General features: G+C 41.9%; 1 protein-coding gene across 7 annotated transcripts in view; it reads left to right on the forward strand.

Annotated features, from left to right (window-relative positions):
* Nucleotides 1-15,588, forward strand: part of RNF17 (ring finger protein 17) — a 318,008-nt gene that overhangs the window by 249,723 nt on the left and 52,697 nt on the right. For all 7 annotated transcript variants that reach the window (XM_075851603.1, XM_075851604.1, XM_075851605.1 and 4 more), the window contains 4 exons: nt 1,474-1,530; nt 6,167-6,283; nt 8,780-8,921; nt 9,014-9,152. In XM_075851603.1, the coding sequence (XP_075707718.1) occupies nt 1,474-1,530; nt 6,167-6,283; nt 8,780-8,921; nt 9,014-9,152 (455 nt within the window). The remainder of the gene's footprint in view (nt 1-1,473; nt 1,531-6,166; nt 6,284-8,779; nt 8,922-9,013; nt 9,153-15,588) is intronic.

Here is a 15,588-nt window from a genome sequence, read left to right on the forward strand (position 1 = left end):
GCAGGAGAGAAGGGCTGCAGTTTCAGGCTACTTCCGCACGGGATGGAAAAATCAGCTGAAAATCCACCCGCCTGTGTAACATGGAGAATTTGTTGTGGCTTTCACCCCTCTTATTGAACAGAGTGAAATACACAGGGAAAATCCGAGAACTAGACTGACATGCTGCAGATCTTTCAAATCTGCAGGTCAATTTCCACGTAGATTTGGATTTGTTAAAATCTCATCCACTTTGCTGCTACCGTAATAAGCTGTGTATTTTCCGTCCACAAATCCAAGGGTACGATGACACGTGGTGGATACGCTACAGACGACTCCTTTTTCCTCTGTAGTTCTCTCTCCCTACTTACTCTCTCTGTAACCAGCTGTCCGAAGAGATTCAAATGTATAATAAACCTTTGGGGCCAATGCATTGCAAGTAAGAGGTGGGCCCCTCATTTTATCAGTAAATCTAGGGCCACTTACAGCAGGACCAGCTGTACTGTGCCCTCATTAAAAGGCATGAAACGGTTTGCTTCCTGTGTGAAGAAATGCAATAATTGATCATGAAAATGCAGCGAGATTAAAGGGGTTGTCCAGTTTTTTTTTTGTTCTTACGTAAATAAATTATGCTGACATACATTCATTATAGTGCATGAGGCCCCTGTCACAGTAGAATGGTATAGTCCACAGATTGGTCCTGTGTAATACATCCACAGGGTAATCGACTCTGCTATTGATTCCGTCGTTAAAACGGAATCCTGCCGGAATGGTGACGAACGGAGACCATTAGCAATGTTTCCGTCAACCATTGATATCAATGGTGACTGAAAGCGAAGCTGTGGTTTCAGTTTGACTTTCTGTTTTGGGGTTTACCCGACGGAACCCCCGGAACGGAAAGCCAATGCTGATGTGAACAGGCCCTTACCTAATTATCAGTGGTCACATGACGCCATCTTTAGTCCATTCAGTTCTATGGATGCATTACTATGGACTCATCTGTGGGCTATGCCATGGTTTTTTTTTTCTTAGACAAATTCAACTCCACTGGTATAAGAAAGGTATGTGAGCAGAATTTTATATATGTAAATTATGTATATTAGAAAACTGTATGATTTCCTATTCTATAAATAAATTAAAAGTTGAGAACCCCTTTAACTACAGTATGTTTCTTTTTGGCATCTTGTAGAATGGCCAATGTGGTATATTTCCTAGGTGCATTGCTCCTGCTATGGACAGGTGCCATCACCTGCTACAGACTACAGTCTGCCATGACATAGATTGTAACCTGTTGACTGACTACAGTAAAGGCATAAGCAGTTTGATCTGCAGCTTCCTTGCCAGATTGTATAGATAATAACAGTGTTTATTGTTTACCTTCTCTGTGTATGCCACCTAGGGGGAGCAGCTCTAACATATGACGTCATCCATGTGCCTTCATTATTTCTGTCTATCGCCTATGGATACATTGATACACACAGCTATTTGTCATTTCAGGAAACGCACTGCATTACAAAAGTTTCTCAAGAGAAAATTTGGCACATTGACTTCCAGGTAAATGTGTATTTTTTTATCTAGTCTCGGTGCCGTAGGTACTTGTGTATATAAAAATAGTTGCGCTGATGTTTTGTCGTGTTTTAGCCAAATGACTACATTTTCAAGCCTTTTCTCATTGAAGACTATATGTGTATTCGTTATTTGTAAAGGCGATGCCTCATAAAGACAACTCCTTTTTAAGGCCTCATGCACACGACATTCTGGTCAGTATTTTGCTTCAGTATTTGGAAGCCAAAACCAGGAGTGGGTCCAAAACACGGAAGAGGTGCAAATCTTTCCTTTATAGGTTCTCTCTGTTTATGTTCCGCTACTGGTTTTGGCTTCAAAATACTGAGCACAATACGGCCGTGTGCATGAGGCCTTAAAGGGGTATTCCGGAACTAAAAAATTACATTTATTTAAATAAAACAATGAAAAAGATATAACTTTCCAATGTACTTACGTTTCATCAGATGGCTGTAGCGTCGTATATCCTCCTCCGTCGCCGTCCCCTTAGCAATGCAAAATCTGCACTTCCTGTGCAGACCCGTCCATTTGGTCTTCTGCCTTGCTTCCGGTTTCCGGCTTTCACACTGTACGGTTACGTCAAAAATGACGTAACCGTACCACGTGCTTCTTTATTGAATTAGAGCATGCGTGGTGAACACACTCCACCGCGCATGCTCTGTGAAATTATGTGGCTGCGTCTTCAGCGGCCGTGTATATTACACTGCGCATGCGCAAGGTTGAAGGTGTGTATACGAAGTTGCAGGAATAACGGCCGTTTCGGCCGTCTTCCCGACAGGTGCAGGAGCTGTGACAGCTGCTGTCTCGTACAGCAGCTGCCGCAGCTCCTACAGCGGGGACCGATCGCTGTGTCCCCGCTGTCTAACCCCTTAAAAGCCGCGTTCTATAGAGATCGCGGGTTTTTAGGGGTTAAGTTACCATCGCCGGCCTGCTACACGATAGCGGCCGGCGATGGTTACTATGGCAACCGGACACCAAACAAAGGCGTCCGGCTATGCCATCGACGGAAGCCTAGTGGGTCCTGACAAAGTCAGGACCCACTATGCTTGCTGTCAGTGAATAGCTGACAGTTCTAATACACTGCACTACGGATGTAGTGCAGTGTATTAGAATAGCGATCAGGGCCTCCTGCCCTCAAGTCCCCTATTGGGACAAAGTAATAAAGTAAAAAAAAAAGTTAAAAAAGATGTGTAAAAATAAGAAATTAAAAGTTAAAAAAATCCCCCTTTTTTTCCCTTACCAGTCCTTTTTTATTAATAAAAATATATAAATAAACGATACATAATTGGTATCGCCGCGTCCGTAACGGACTGAACTACAAAATTATTTCGTTATTTATCCCGCGCGGTGAACGCCGTAAAAGAAAATAATAATATACCGTACCAAAATCACAATTGTTTGGTCACTTCATCTCCCAAAAAATGTATTAAAAATAGATCAAAAAGTTGCATTTACCGAAAAATGGTCCTGATCGAAACTACAGTTCGTTACGCAAAAAATAAGTCCTCGCACGGCTTTATTGATGGAAAAATTATAAAGTTCTGGCTCTTAGAATAAGGTAACACAAAAAGTGAATGATTTTTTACAAAACGTATTTTATTGTGCAAACGCCATAAGACATAAAAAAAACTATAAACATCTGGTGTCACCGTAAGGCCGAGTTTACACGAGCGTGTGCGTTTTGTGCAAGCAAAAAGCGCGGCTGCGTGCGTCAGCCCTTTATGATGCGCGGCTGCGTGCTTTTCGCGCAGCCGCCATCATTATGACACTCCGTTTGGATGTTTGTAAACAGAAAAGAACGTGGTGCTTTTCTGTTTTCATTCATCCTTTACAGTGCTGTTGCGTGAATCACGCGCGTCCCACGGAATTGCTTCCGTGCGACATGCGTGGTTTTCACACACCCATTGACTTCAATGGGTGCGTGATGCGCGAACAGCGCACAAATATAGGACGTCGTGCGTTTCACGCAGCGGACATACGCTGCGTGAAAATCACGTACCTGTCTGCACGGCCCCATAGAGTAACATAGGTCCCTGCGACGCGCGTTGCAAAAACGTATAATACGCTCGTGTAAATGAGCCCTAATCGTATCGCCCCATAGAATAAAGTGAATATGTCATTTATAGCGCACGGTGAACGCTGTAACAAAAATAGAATTAAAAAACAATAGAATTGCTGTTTTTTAGTCACCGCGCCACTTAAAAATAGAATAAAAACTGATCAAAAAGCTGCATGCACCCCAAGAAAACTACAATGTATTCCTCAAGTGGTCTAGTTTCCAAAATGGGATCACCTTTTGGGGGTTTCCACTATTTTGGTACCACAAGACCTATTCAAACCGGACATGGTGCCTAATAAAAAGGCGGCCTCAAAATCCACTAGGTGCGCCTTTGCTTCTGAGGCCGGTGCTTCAGTCCATTACCGCCCGAGGGCCACATGTGGGATATTTCTACTGCAGAATCTGGACAATAAGTATTGAGTTGCGTTTCTCTGGTAAAACATTTTGTGCATAAACTTTCTAAATGCTGTTGTGAATACTTTGAGGGGTCTAGTTTCTAAAATGTCGTGTTTCATAGGGGTGTCTAATATATAGGCCCCTCAAAGCCACTTCAGAACTGAACTGGAAGCCCAAAAAAAATAATTAGGCAATACTTCGCTTCTATACGAACTAGTTAGCGATTCACAGTGTGATGAAGTAAGGGGAAGCAGCGCTTATACGAGCGGTGCACCCCCTTCAAACAGCCGATGACTTTTCAGTTCACAGGTAGCAGAGTTACATGATGGGGAATTTGTTTTCCTGTTGTGTAACTCTGCTACCTGTCAATGGAAAAATCAGCTGCCAGAGTGAAAAATGTTTCCACACAGAGGAGTACCGCAAAGAAACACCTGGGAATCAGACATGATGGACTAACATTTTTCCCTGTGGTGGATGACTTTTCAGTTGACAGGTAGCAGAGTTACATGAAGGGGAATTATTTTTCATCGATGGCTAGTTAGGAGCGCTGCTTCCCTTTAGTTTTTTCTTGCTCACTGTGAATCTCCGACACAGGATGCAGCGGCGATCCACAGGTATTGCTCCTTTTATCCCAATTCACATGTTAGAATTCAATTTTTTTTATTTTATATATATATATATATATATATATATATATATATATATATATATATATATATAAAATACAGTATTTAAAACTAAGACTGTATAAACAGTTAATATACATTTAGAAAACTTATAATTATAAAGACCAAACTTTACGTATCATCATATAGGGTCAGTGTTGTTTAAAAACGCAGATATCCAGTGATTTCAGCTTGTGCTAGCAGTAATAGAATGAGAGCACCAAAATGAAGACTGGGATTGCAGAAGTTAGTAGAGCTGGGTGTAGTAGGCGGAGCAAGTGCACTGCTGCATGCACATTGCATGCTGGGACTAGAGCAGTGCATGCAGGGAGGAGAAACACAGGAAGAGAAGAGGAATGAACTTACTGAGCAAAACAAACCTCTCCAGGTAAACAATAGGGAGTAATGTTACTAAAACCATTTATTATCAAGAAAAAGCTAGACAGAGTGCACTAATATCTTAATAGAGGAACATTGCATTGATTTAAAAAATAAAAAAAAGTATTGGAAAACCCCTTTAACAGGAGGTTGCAGGGCGATCAGCTGTGGGTCCAGCTTCTTCAGCCCCCTCCCATACCCCCCACATACACACAGTTATCAGCTGTTATTTCTGGAGAAAGCTACATCTGCTGTGGTCGCTGCAGTTGAATTGTATTGATACATAGTGACCCCCTCTATGTCATCCATATCTTCTAATATGGCACATGGAAAAGAGGTTGTCTTCACAAGACTTTTACACAAAAAAGCGGACATCTATAAGAAATACAATATTACCCAGAGCAGAATATGGGTTATGGAAACTTGCAAGAGGGGGGATGAGATTGTGTGGTGTTAGGTGTTGAGGAAGGTGAAAGAATGCAAAGAGGTGATCAGAAGTTGGCAGTGCGGATCTATCCCCAAGAATACAGTAAAGATGCCACAAATAATTCAAAGGTATGACCATGGAAAAGGTTCTCCTCCTTTATGAAGGAGTACAATAATAAATCATATAAGGGCACCAAGGTCAACTATATTTATTTTTGACATTTAGTGAATGGACTTCCACGGCTGCAGAAAATGTGTGCAGGTAGATAAGATGTTTGCCGCAATGTAGTCCTGAAGATTTGTGACTGGAGCCTGAATCATTCTACTTCATGGCAAGGCATTAGAATTATTGTTTTTTTAAACAAAATGTCTTTCCAATAAATCCTATATACACTTATGTTACGTTCAACCGGCTACCGATTGTGCTGCAGTTCCCTAATGATCCGCCATCACTTTCTATACAGGGATAAACCCTTTAAGGTGTTCCGTGCAAAATAATGCTTCGAGTAGTTAATGGGGTTTCTCCGGAGGGCTGTGTCATGCAATAGCACTGATTTATTGCCAAATTTGAGTGAAATTGTTTATTTAAAAAAAAAAAAAAAAACATTTCTTAAACTAATTTATATTAGTTTGTTTAAAATAGCAATACAATACAGTGGAAAATACAAGTATGCAATAAAATTGGTTGGAACTTTATTTCTAGGAATTGCTTCAAAAGGATTTGGAAACACCTTTATTGCCTAAATATTCTTCAGAATCTCTGCCCCGCCCAGGAGAACTCTATAAAGCGGAAGTCACACACGTTGAAACACCCAATAATGTAAGTACGTTATATAAAGTCTATCACCGTTGTGATATATAAAGGTGTTACATTGGTGCTTCAGTTTGGAAATAAAATCTCCCACAGTTGCTGTATAGGCACAATTAGCAGGAAGCCTTTACCTTGTGAAAGGGAATGGTAATGCCCATTTGTCAATTCATTCATACATTTACAGGAGGAGTAACAGAGGCCGTTCTAAAAAAAAAAAAAAGTGTTCCAGAATGATTATTACTTTAACCCCTTCCCAACATCCAATATATGTATGTGTGTGTGTGTGTGTGTGTGTGTGTGTGTGTGTGTGTGTGTGTGTGTGTGTGTGTGTGTGTATATATATATATTACAGTATAGGTCGGGCTGAGCCCGCTCCATAGAACGAGTGTGTCGACTGTATCTTACAGCTGACACTTAAGCGTAATGAGTGGGATCCCACTCATTTAACCCCTTATATGCCGCGGTCAACAGCAGCATCTAAGTGGTTAGAAACGGGGACGGCCCCCTGTATTGTTGCAATGGATACCCCGCGAAGCAATCGCGGGGTGTAGATGGTTGGCATGGGGGCCTGACGAAGGCCCCCTGGTCTGCCATCTTTGTACTCATGTGTAGCCCTGCTTCCGGCACGACTACATAGGAGACGTCCGTAGAACGATATACTGCAATACATTAGTAATGCAGTATATCATGCAAGCGATCCAACGATCACTGGTTCAAGTCCCCTAGGGGAACTTCTAAAAAATAAAGTTAAATATAGTAAAATAAAGTTTTTAATATATATACGGTATATAAAAAAAAAAAAATATATATATATATATATATTATATATTTTCAAAGTTTCAACACAAAACTTTTCCCATTTTGCATCAAGCACACTCTACACTATTACAATATATCATTATTTTTTTTTTTGTCGCTTCATCGCCCACAAAAAATTAAATAAAAAGTGATCAAAAAGTCTCATGTCCCCCAAAGTTGAACCAGTAGAAACTACCACTCGCCCTGCAAAAAATAAGCCCTCATACTGCTCAATCAACGGGGAAAAAAAGTTATGTCTCTCAGAAGATGGGACAAAACACACATCTTATTTTTAACAATCTGTTTTTTCCTTTTAAAAGTAGTAAGACAAAAGAAAAGTATATAAATTTGGTATCACCGTAATCGTATTGACCTGCAGAATAAAGTTAACGTGCCGTTTTTCCCGAAGGTGAACGCCGTAAAAACAAAGCCACAAAAAAAATTGAAGAATCGTTTTTTTCATATCTTCCACCCCAAAATAATTTTTCCCCAGTACATTATATGCTACAATAAATGGTGCCATGAAAATCTACAACTCGTCCCACAAAAACAAGCCCTCACACGTGGCTATATTGACTTAAAAATATAAAAGTTATGGCTTTTGGCAGGTGGGAGGGGAACGAAAGTGAAAATCCCAAAAATGGCTGCGGAAATACATTTATTTACTAATACAGACTTGTCAGAAGAGCTAACAGGTCTTCTTTGAAGGAATTGTCCAAATGTTCCTATAGGGGGATGTCTTCAGACATCTTAGAGAGTGTTTACCGTTCTTGACTCCCTCCTATTAGCTCACATGGAGTGTGTCTTGCTCTTGTGGACCCGTCTCATCCACGTAATACTATTTAATTTAAATGGGATCTGTCACCAGTTTATTAATTCCCTATCTCCTAACTAATCTAATAGGCGCTATGATGCTGATAACTACAATGTGATTTGTTTTAAAAAACTTTTATTATTTGCAACGTTATGAGCATTTTTCTAAATATGTTAATGTGGCTCTAATAGCTAAATATTAGGGGACTTTTTTTCACTGTGGGCGGTGTAATGTTTTCTGTATAGTATACGGCTTCCATTCCCGACTGTGTATTCAACTGGCGATATCTCCGGTTGTGTCCCAGCTCGAACTGCGATTCTGGTGTCACATGAAAGATTAGAATCTCCTTTCTAATGCCACCAGAACCTGTTCTAGGTGGTCCACAGCCAGAAATATGGCGCTTGTTTGAAGTGATCCCCCTTCCCTCCAGCTTTAGTCATTTACACTTTGTGTGAAGCAGCTTCATGCTGATAGGACGCGTCAGAGGCTGTGAGGAAGCTCCACCTCAGGAGAATCGCTGATGTTACCTCCCACTTGTCTAATAAAGGCATATTTACCAAAAAGCTCAAACTTTTGAAAAAATAAATGTTGTGGGACACAATTGTCACTTGCATTATCAGTGTGACAGCGCCTATCAGATTAGCTAAGAGATAGGACATTACTAAACTAGTGACAGTCTCTTTAATTGGTAACATGTAATACTACATTTTCCCTGCAGTGGCCGCTGCAGGTGAATTGTATGGCTGACTGCATCTACTCACATTTTATAAAGGTGTTTCCCGTGCCTTCCTATTCTCATGCAAACATTACTGATAATTGCAGAGGACATGACCGCGTTTCAGGAGGAAATTTCCTAATAAAGGACTAAATGCTTTCCTTTTTCTTTTCTGCAGGTCTTCATTTGTATTAAGAATGAGAGTGGAAAATGCCAGATTAGGGAGTCTGGTGATGGCGACACTGATCCTGTTAAATCCATCCTTAATAAAATCAATTCTGAACAGGATGAATTGCCATGCTTGACAGATTTTAAAACAGGTTATAAGTGAATGTAACGGTCCCTGTCTATAGTGGATACACGTGACTTTCACATGTTAGACAGATGTTGACTTTTCTCCTTTTATTTTCAGCTATGCCTTGTCTTGCTGTTTATTACATAGATGGTTTATTGCATAGAGCAAAATTACAGTCCATTACAGGATATGACCCTATCACCTGTGTTGTGGAATTTGTTGATTATGGATCTACGCTAGTAATGGATACCTCCAGGTAATAAAAACTGTTATTTGAAGTATAGTAAGACATGATTGAAATTCCATAGTTGCGGTGTATACTCGGGTGGGCAGTAGGTTATGTGTTTCGTTGAATTTAGTGTGCTTTCATATATACAGTTAGGTCCAGAATTATTTGGACAGTGACACAAGTTTTGGCATTTTAGCTATTTACCAAAACATATTGAATATACAGTTATATAATCAATATGGGCTTAAAGTGCAGACCCTCAGCTTTAATTTGAGGGTATTCACATCCTAATTTAAGGAAGGGTTTAGGAATTACAGCTCCTTAATATGTAGCTGCCTCTTTTTCAAGGGACCAAAGGTATTTGGACAGTTATCTCAAAAGCTATTTAATGGACTGCATGGACTATGCCCTCGTTAATCCATCATCAATTAAGCAGGTAAAAGGTCTGGAGTTTATTCCAGGTGTGGTATTTGGAAGCTGTTGCTGTGACCCCACAACATGAGGTCAAAGGAGCTCTCAATGCAACTTAAACAGACCATAGTTAGGCTGAAAAAAATAAAGAAATCCATCAGAGAGAGCACAAATGTTAGGAGTGGCCAAATCAACAGCTTGGTTCATTCTTGAAAGAAAAAAAAAAAGCTCACTGGTGAACTCCAAAAAGCCTGGACATCCACAGAAGACAACAGTGGTGGATGATCGCAGAATCCTTTCTATGGTGAAGAAAAAAAACCTTCACAACATCTACCCAAGAGAAGAACATTCTCCTGGAAGTAGGTGTATCAGTATCTAAGTTTACCATAAAGAGAAGACTTCATAAAAGCAAATACAGAGGGTTCACCACAAAGTGCAAACCATTAATAAGCCCCAAAAATATAAAGGCCAGATTAGACTTTGTCAAACAACATCGAAAGAAGTCGCACAGTTCTGGAACAGCATGAAACTAAGATCAACCTGTACCAGAATGACGGGAGGAAGAAAGTATGGAGAAGACTTAGACTGGCTCATAATCCAAAGAACACCACATCCTCTGTAAAACATGGTGGAGGCAGTGTGATGGCATGGGCATGCATGGCTGCCAAAGGCACTGGGTCACTAGTGTTTATTGATGATGTGACTGAAGACAGAAGCAGCTGGATGAATTCTGAAGTGTTCAGGGATTTACTTTCTGCTCAGATTGAACCAAATGCATCAAGGTTGACTGGACGTCGCTTCACAGGACAGATGGAAAATGACCCAAAACATACTGCAAAAGCAACACAGGAGTTTTTTAAGGCAAAGAAGTGGAATATTCTGCAATAGCCAAGTCCATCACCAGATCTCAACCCGATCGAGCTGCATTTCACTTGCTTAAGACAAAACTTAAGGCAGAAAGACCCACAAACAAGCAACAACTGAAGACAGCCGCAGTAAAGACCGGGCAAAGCATCACCAGGGAGGAAACCCAGCGTGTGGTGATGTCCATGGGGTCCAGACTTCAGGCAGTTATTGCCTGCAAAGGATTCTCTACAAAGTATTGAGAAAAAAAAAACAACGTTTTATTTATGGTAATATTAAGTTGTCCAATTACTTTTGAGCCCCTGAAATGAGGAGTCTGTGTAGAAAAATGGTTGCATTTCCTAAACGTTTCACAGGATGTTTTTGTTCAACCCCTTGAATTAAACCTGAAAGTCTACACTTCAATTGCATCTCAGTTGTAACATTTAAAATCCAATGTGGTGGCAGCAGAGCCCAAATCATGAAGATTTTGTCACTGTCCAAATAATTCTGGACCTAACTGTATGAGAAAGGGTAAGATTCAGGCTCTTATTATTGGCTTTTAAAGTGTAACTAAACGTTCAGCAAACTGAGCTGCTCACACGAGCGCTTCAGCTGCTTCGTTCTAGCGATTGGTGGGGGGTCTCAGTGCCCGGACCCCACCAATCCAAACATCTGACATGTCACTATGACATATCAGAAGTTTGTCAAATATTTAGCTACACTTTAAAGATGTCGTCAGAATCTGGTCAATTTAATTTTTGTCCATTTGCTGTAGTATTAAAAAACTTCTCTGGACAAATTTTTGCCAAGAGTATGCACATCCCATCTACAGAAGTCACATTTACCATAAAGTAACCTGTTTTTAAGTTTGAGATGTGGTAAGCGTGTTAACTGGTCTGTTCAATTAAAGCTTCCAGTGGTTTTCAGTAACTTAAATGGTTTGTACCAAGATCACATGTACCAAGTCCTAGAATCATCAAAGGGGTTTTCCCATAATCAATATTTATCAATATCTGATCGTGGGGGTCCATCCGCTGCGACCCCAAGAGTGGGCTTACCTGGCTGTCCCTGTGCTCCACATATGAATGTAGCGGTACTGCTCATGCTCCTTCTTTCTTTGGGGCTTCCGAGTGCTATCTCCGGAATCCACAAAGAACGTGAATGGAGCAGTGTCCGAGCATGCTCAGTATCGCTGCATATATATGGGGTGCAGGTCCTCTCTGCTTTGTTTATTTTATTATTTTTGTCTTTTCTCCTCTCTTGGTGAGAAACGGGAACAACAGGGCCTACCTTTTGTTTTTTTCCTTGGTGGGGAGGGCGAACCGTGCTGAATTATTCACTGTTCCTCCCCCTTCCAAGAAGACAAAGTGGAACAGAGCCGTCCAACTCCTCTGTTGCCCACAAGACATGAGGTTACCCAGTGTACCTGCATGCCCTTCACCTTCTAGCAAGCTCTCCCAGCAGGGTGTAAAGACACTGTAGGAGTGACCGCGCTGGTAATATGGGGTAGCCGAAGCAAAGCGGATGAAGATGGTGAGTACAACGCTATGCAAACCCCTATCCTACTCCCTTTCTTTTCCCGCCCATCTACACATCCCCCATCTTTCCGGGCCAGGCCCACTCTGGTTCTGACCTGCAACGTCCGACTCCCTTAGGGCTGGGTTGCATTGCGCTTCTTTTTTCCCTTTATCCGTGCCACGGACCCGGCCACGGGATTAATATATCCCACGGCTCTTTGTGGTCGTTGGATCTCTCTGCTCCTCTACTTGAATGCCCGCACAGCACGGGCTCACTGTGCCTTCCTCCCAAGTCTATAGCAATTAAAAAATATATATGTTTTCAAAAAAAGATATGTTCAAAACTGGATGTTTGAGAAACCTCTACACAATTGGAATGATAAAATGGTGCTTTATCATTTTATCATTCCAATTGTGTAGTGCTCTCTCAAACATTTTTTTGAAAACCTATATATATTTTTTAATTGCGATTTGCTCGCGGCACTATACTATTGTTGTCGGTACCTGGATACTGAAAGCTGCAACCTTGTTACAATACTGCCTACATCTCTAAGCTGTACCTGCCAGTACAAGCTCTTACAGTGAGTGTAACTACTTACCATTGCTATCCATTACCTTACCTATCAAGGTTTATCTTTCACCATGTGGCGCTGTGTACTTTTTTCTTTTCTCAGACATTTCTCCCAAGTCTGGAATGGTTCATCACCAGGCAGCCCAGGATCACCACTAATTGAGGTCAAGGCTTTATTGTGGACTACTAGGCTGCACTCTACTCTGGTAGTAGGGGGAAGTCTTTTCCCCGCACCCTCTCCTATGTCCGTACAGTGCAGCATTGATCTGCCCTTTCCCTTCTACTCTTGGCGCCTGAGTGTCAATTGCACCTCATCCTTCACTTCTATTGGCTGAAGGCCTTCTTTTTGTCTCCCTCTAGTGTTCCATGCCTGTCTTTACGCCCATAGTGTCCTGCGGTCCAAGAACTCTACATTAAGCATACGGTAGGACCTGCCTGGCGTTTCTTCAGGTTCGCCCCTCCACGCCTTCTCTGTGTCTCATATGTGGTAGCAGACATTGCTACGCTGGAAATCGCATTACCCTCTTCCATATGCGGGGTAATTGTGTGTTGATGGTGTAGCTGACAGTCATTCAAGCATAAACCTGTATCTGACTTCGCTACTACAAGCACCAATACATCCACATTATCCCCTTAGTCAGAGGGAGTAATTGTACTGCATGCGGCATCTCACTTGACTATGTAGCTATTGCAAGCTCTAGACGGCCATATTACCCAGGCGGAGTAATTGTTCTAATACTACCTGCTGTGTTTCTCTTGACTACGCCGGTTTTTGCAAGCTCTAGACAGCCACACTACTCCCTTGCTCAAGCGGAGAAATTGTGCTAAAGCTACATGCTGTACCTCCTTTGACTATGCAGTAATTGTGCTAACGCTCCATGCCCTATCTCACTTAGCTTATGCAGTTCTGCTGTCTCTAAACAGCCACATTACGCCCTTCCTAGCAGAGCAATTGTGTAACATTACACACTGTATTTGACTAACTATGCAGTTATTGCGAGCCACAGGTAGTCATATTACTTAATCGGCAGAGTGATTGTGTTGCAGGGCCCTGTATCTGACATGGTTACACACCTATTTTAAGAACTAGACAGCCATATTACTCGCTTACATGGCAATACAATTGTGCTATTACTGTACCTGTTTGGCTACGCAGTTAATGCAATCATCAGAAGGCCACGTTACCCGTTTTATAATGTTGTAATTGTGTTCTTGCAGATTACACTTTTTTTCTAGATAGGTTCAACAACGGGGTACTTAACTACTTTCGAAACTTGACGGCGAAACATCCCGCTTAGTTTCCATTGATACCATTCTTATTTGCTCTAGGCACTAAATCCAAGGTTCTTTTAAGCATTGCAGTCAAAGCTGCAAAGCAAGACTGAGAGTCATAATGTCATTCTTGATCCCTCCCTGCCATGCTCCAAGTATGCCATCTTTGGTCCTTCCTACTCCCGAGCCGTTTCTCACTAAGCCGGACTGAGCATAATCCTTATTTTCCCTATCGCCCTATGACCGCACCCATTGAGAGACCGCCTCCTCAACTGGACAGGAAACACGAGCTTGGATTCATTTAAAAGGAGGGAACACTCCCTTCATCCCCAGTACTGTTTCCTGTCCTTTAAACAAAGGCAGGGATGATATAGGGGCTCATTGGTGACCTGTCGGCATAAGTCTCCACTTGGAGCCATCAAGGATAGTGTGGCTCCCCCTCTTCAACCCACCTGTCAGAGGACACTCCGTGCCTCTCTCCTGTTCTGTGCGGGGCCATTGGGTGCTTCGCTGGGACCGGACTACAGTCTTTTGGTGACTGGGAGCCTCGTTCGCTGCTTGGAACCTCTACAGGCCGTGTTTGTATGTTCCCTGGCGCTTAAGGCTTCCGGCCAGTGGAGCCTGTGTGAGTTGCAATCGGAAGTCACGCTGGTTACTTCCGATTTCTTGTGCCTGGCAGGGACATGACTCTCCGGGTCTGAAGTGGGTGGAGTCTCCACCACGCACTCTTTCAAAAGGGGCCAGTCTTGGAGGGATCTCTGCATCTCTCCAGCTTCCTATTTGAAGATGGAAGCTTCGCAGCACGGCAATCCCGGTGATACTGGCATGGATGCCGTGCAAGTATACGTTAGTGGGGTAAGAGGGGTTATTACCCCTAGTTTTTTCCTTGACCCAATTTTATACTATAGAATGTTATTGTTTTTTGAGCTCTTAAGGACCCGGGGAAAAGATCAGCTAAACTTAAAAACAGAGCATGTGGACTATGCAAGAAACCGCTCCCCATGGCCTATGTAAAATCCCCCTGTTTTGAGAAGGTTTTAGAAGATGCGGGCCCATCTTTCTTCAGGAGTATAAAAAGCCTTGTTTAAAATGAAGTTTAGAATTCTATTAAGGCTTTAAGTAAGGAACCCCGGGCACTTTATCTGGTAGATCTAGGCCAGTCTCCTCTTCCAGTAAGGATGATGATTAGTCAGGAGCCGAGGAGGAAGAGTGTATATTGGATTCTGAATATGACGACTCTTCAGAAGAACAACTCTTGCAAAAACCTATTTTTCCTGCAGAAAATATAGATTTATTAGTCAAAGCAGTAAGGGCCACCATGGACCTAGAGTATTCTAAAGCGGCTAGGTCGGTCCAGGATATAATGTTCGAAGGTTTAAGGCCCAGAAGTAGAAGAATGTTACCGATCCACAAAAATTGTCATAAGAGTCCTAATCTCCAGGGAATGGAAAAAACCGAATAGAAGTAACCCTTTGAGGAAGAACAATCTTCTTCTGCCTGGGATAGGGCTCCTACAATTGATGCTCCTGTGGCAAAAATTTCAAAAAGGGCTTCTCTACCCTTTAAGGACGTGGGTTCGCGAAGGGACCCTATGGATAAGAGAGCGGAGGCATACCTAAGATAAAATTGTGAAGTTACTACCTCAGCTTTCAAATCTGCTATTTCAGCAACATGTGGAGCTAGATACCTTAAAATCTGGGTTAGCCATTTAGAAGCCTATATTAAGAGCGGTACTCCCAGAGATCCGTTGCCAGCTTCATTACATACCCTAAGCAGTATCATTGACTTTGTTTCAGATGCGTAAGCTGATTCCTTACGCTTAAGTGCAAGAGCGGCAGAATTGTCT

This window comes from Rhinoderma darwinii, chromosome 2 (assembly GCF_050947455.1).
Source record: "Rhinoderma darwinii isolate aRhiDar2 chromosome 2, aRhiDar2.hap1, whole genome shotgun sequence".
Lineage (NCBI taxonomy): Eukaryota > Metazoa > Chordata > Amphibia > Anura > Rhinodermatidae > Rhinoderma > Rhinoderma darwinii.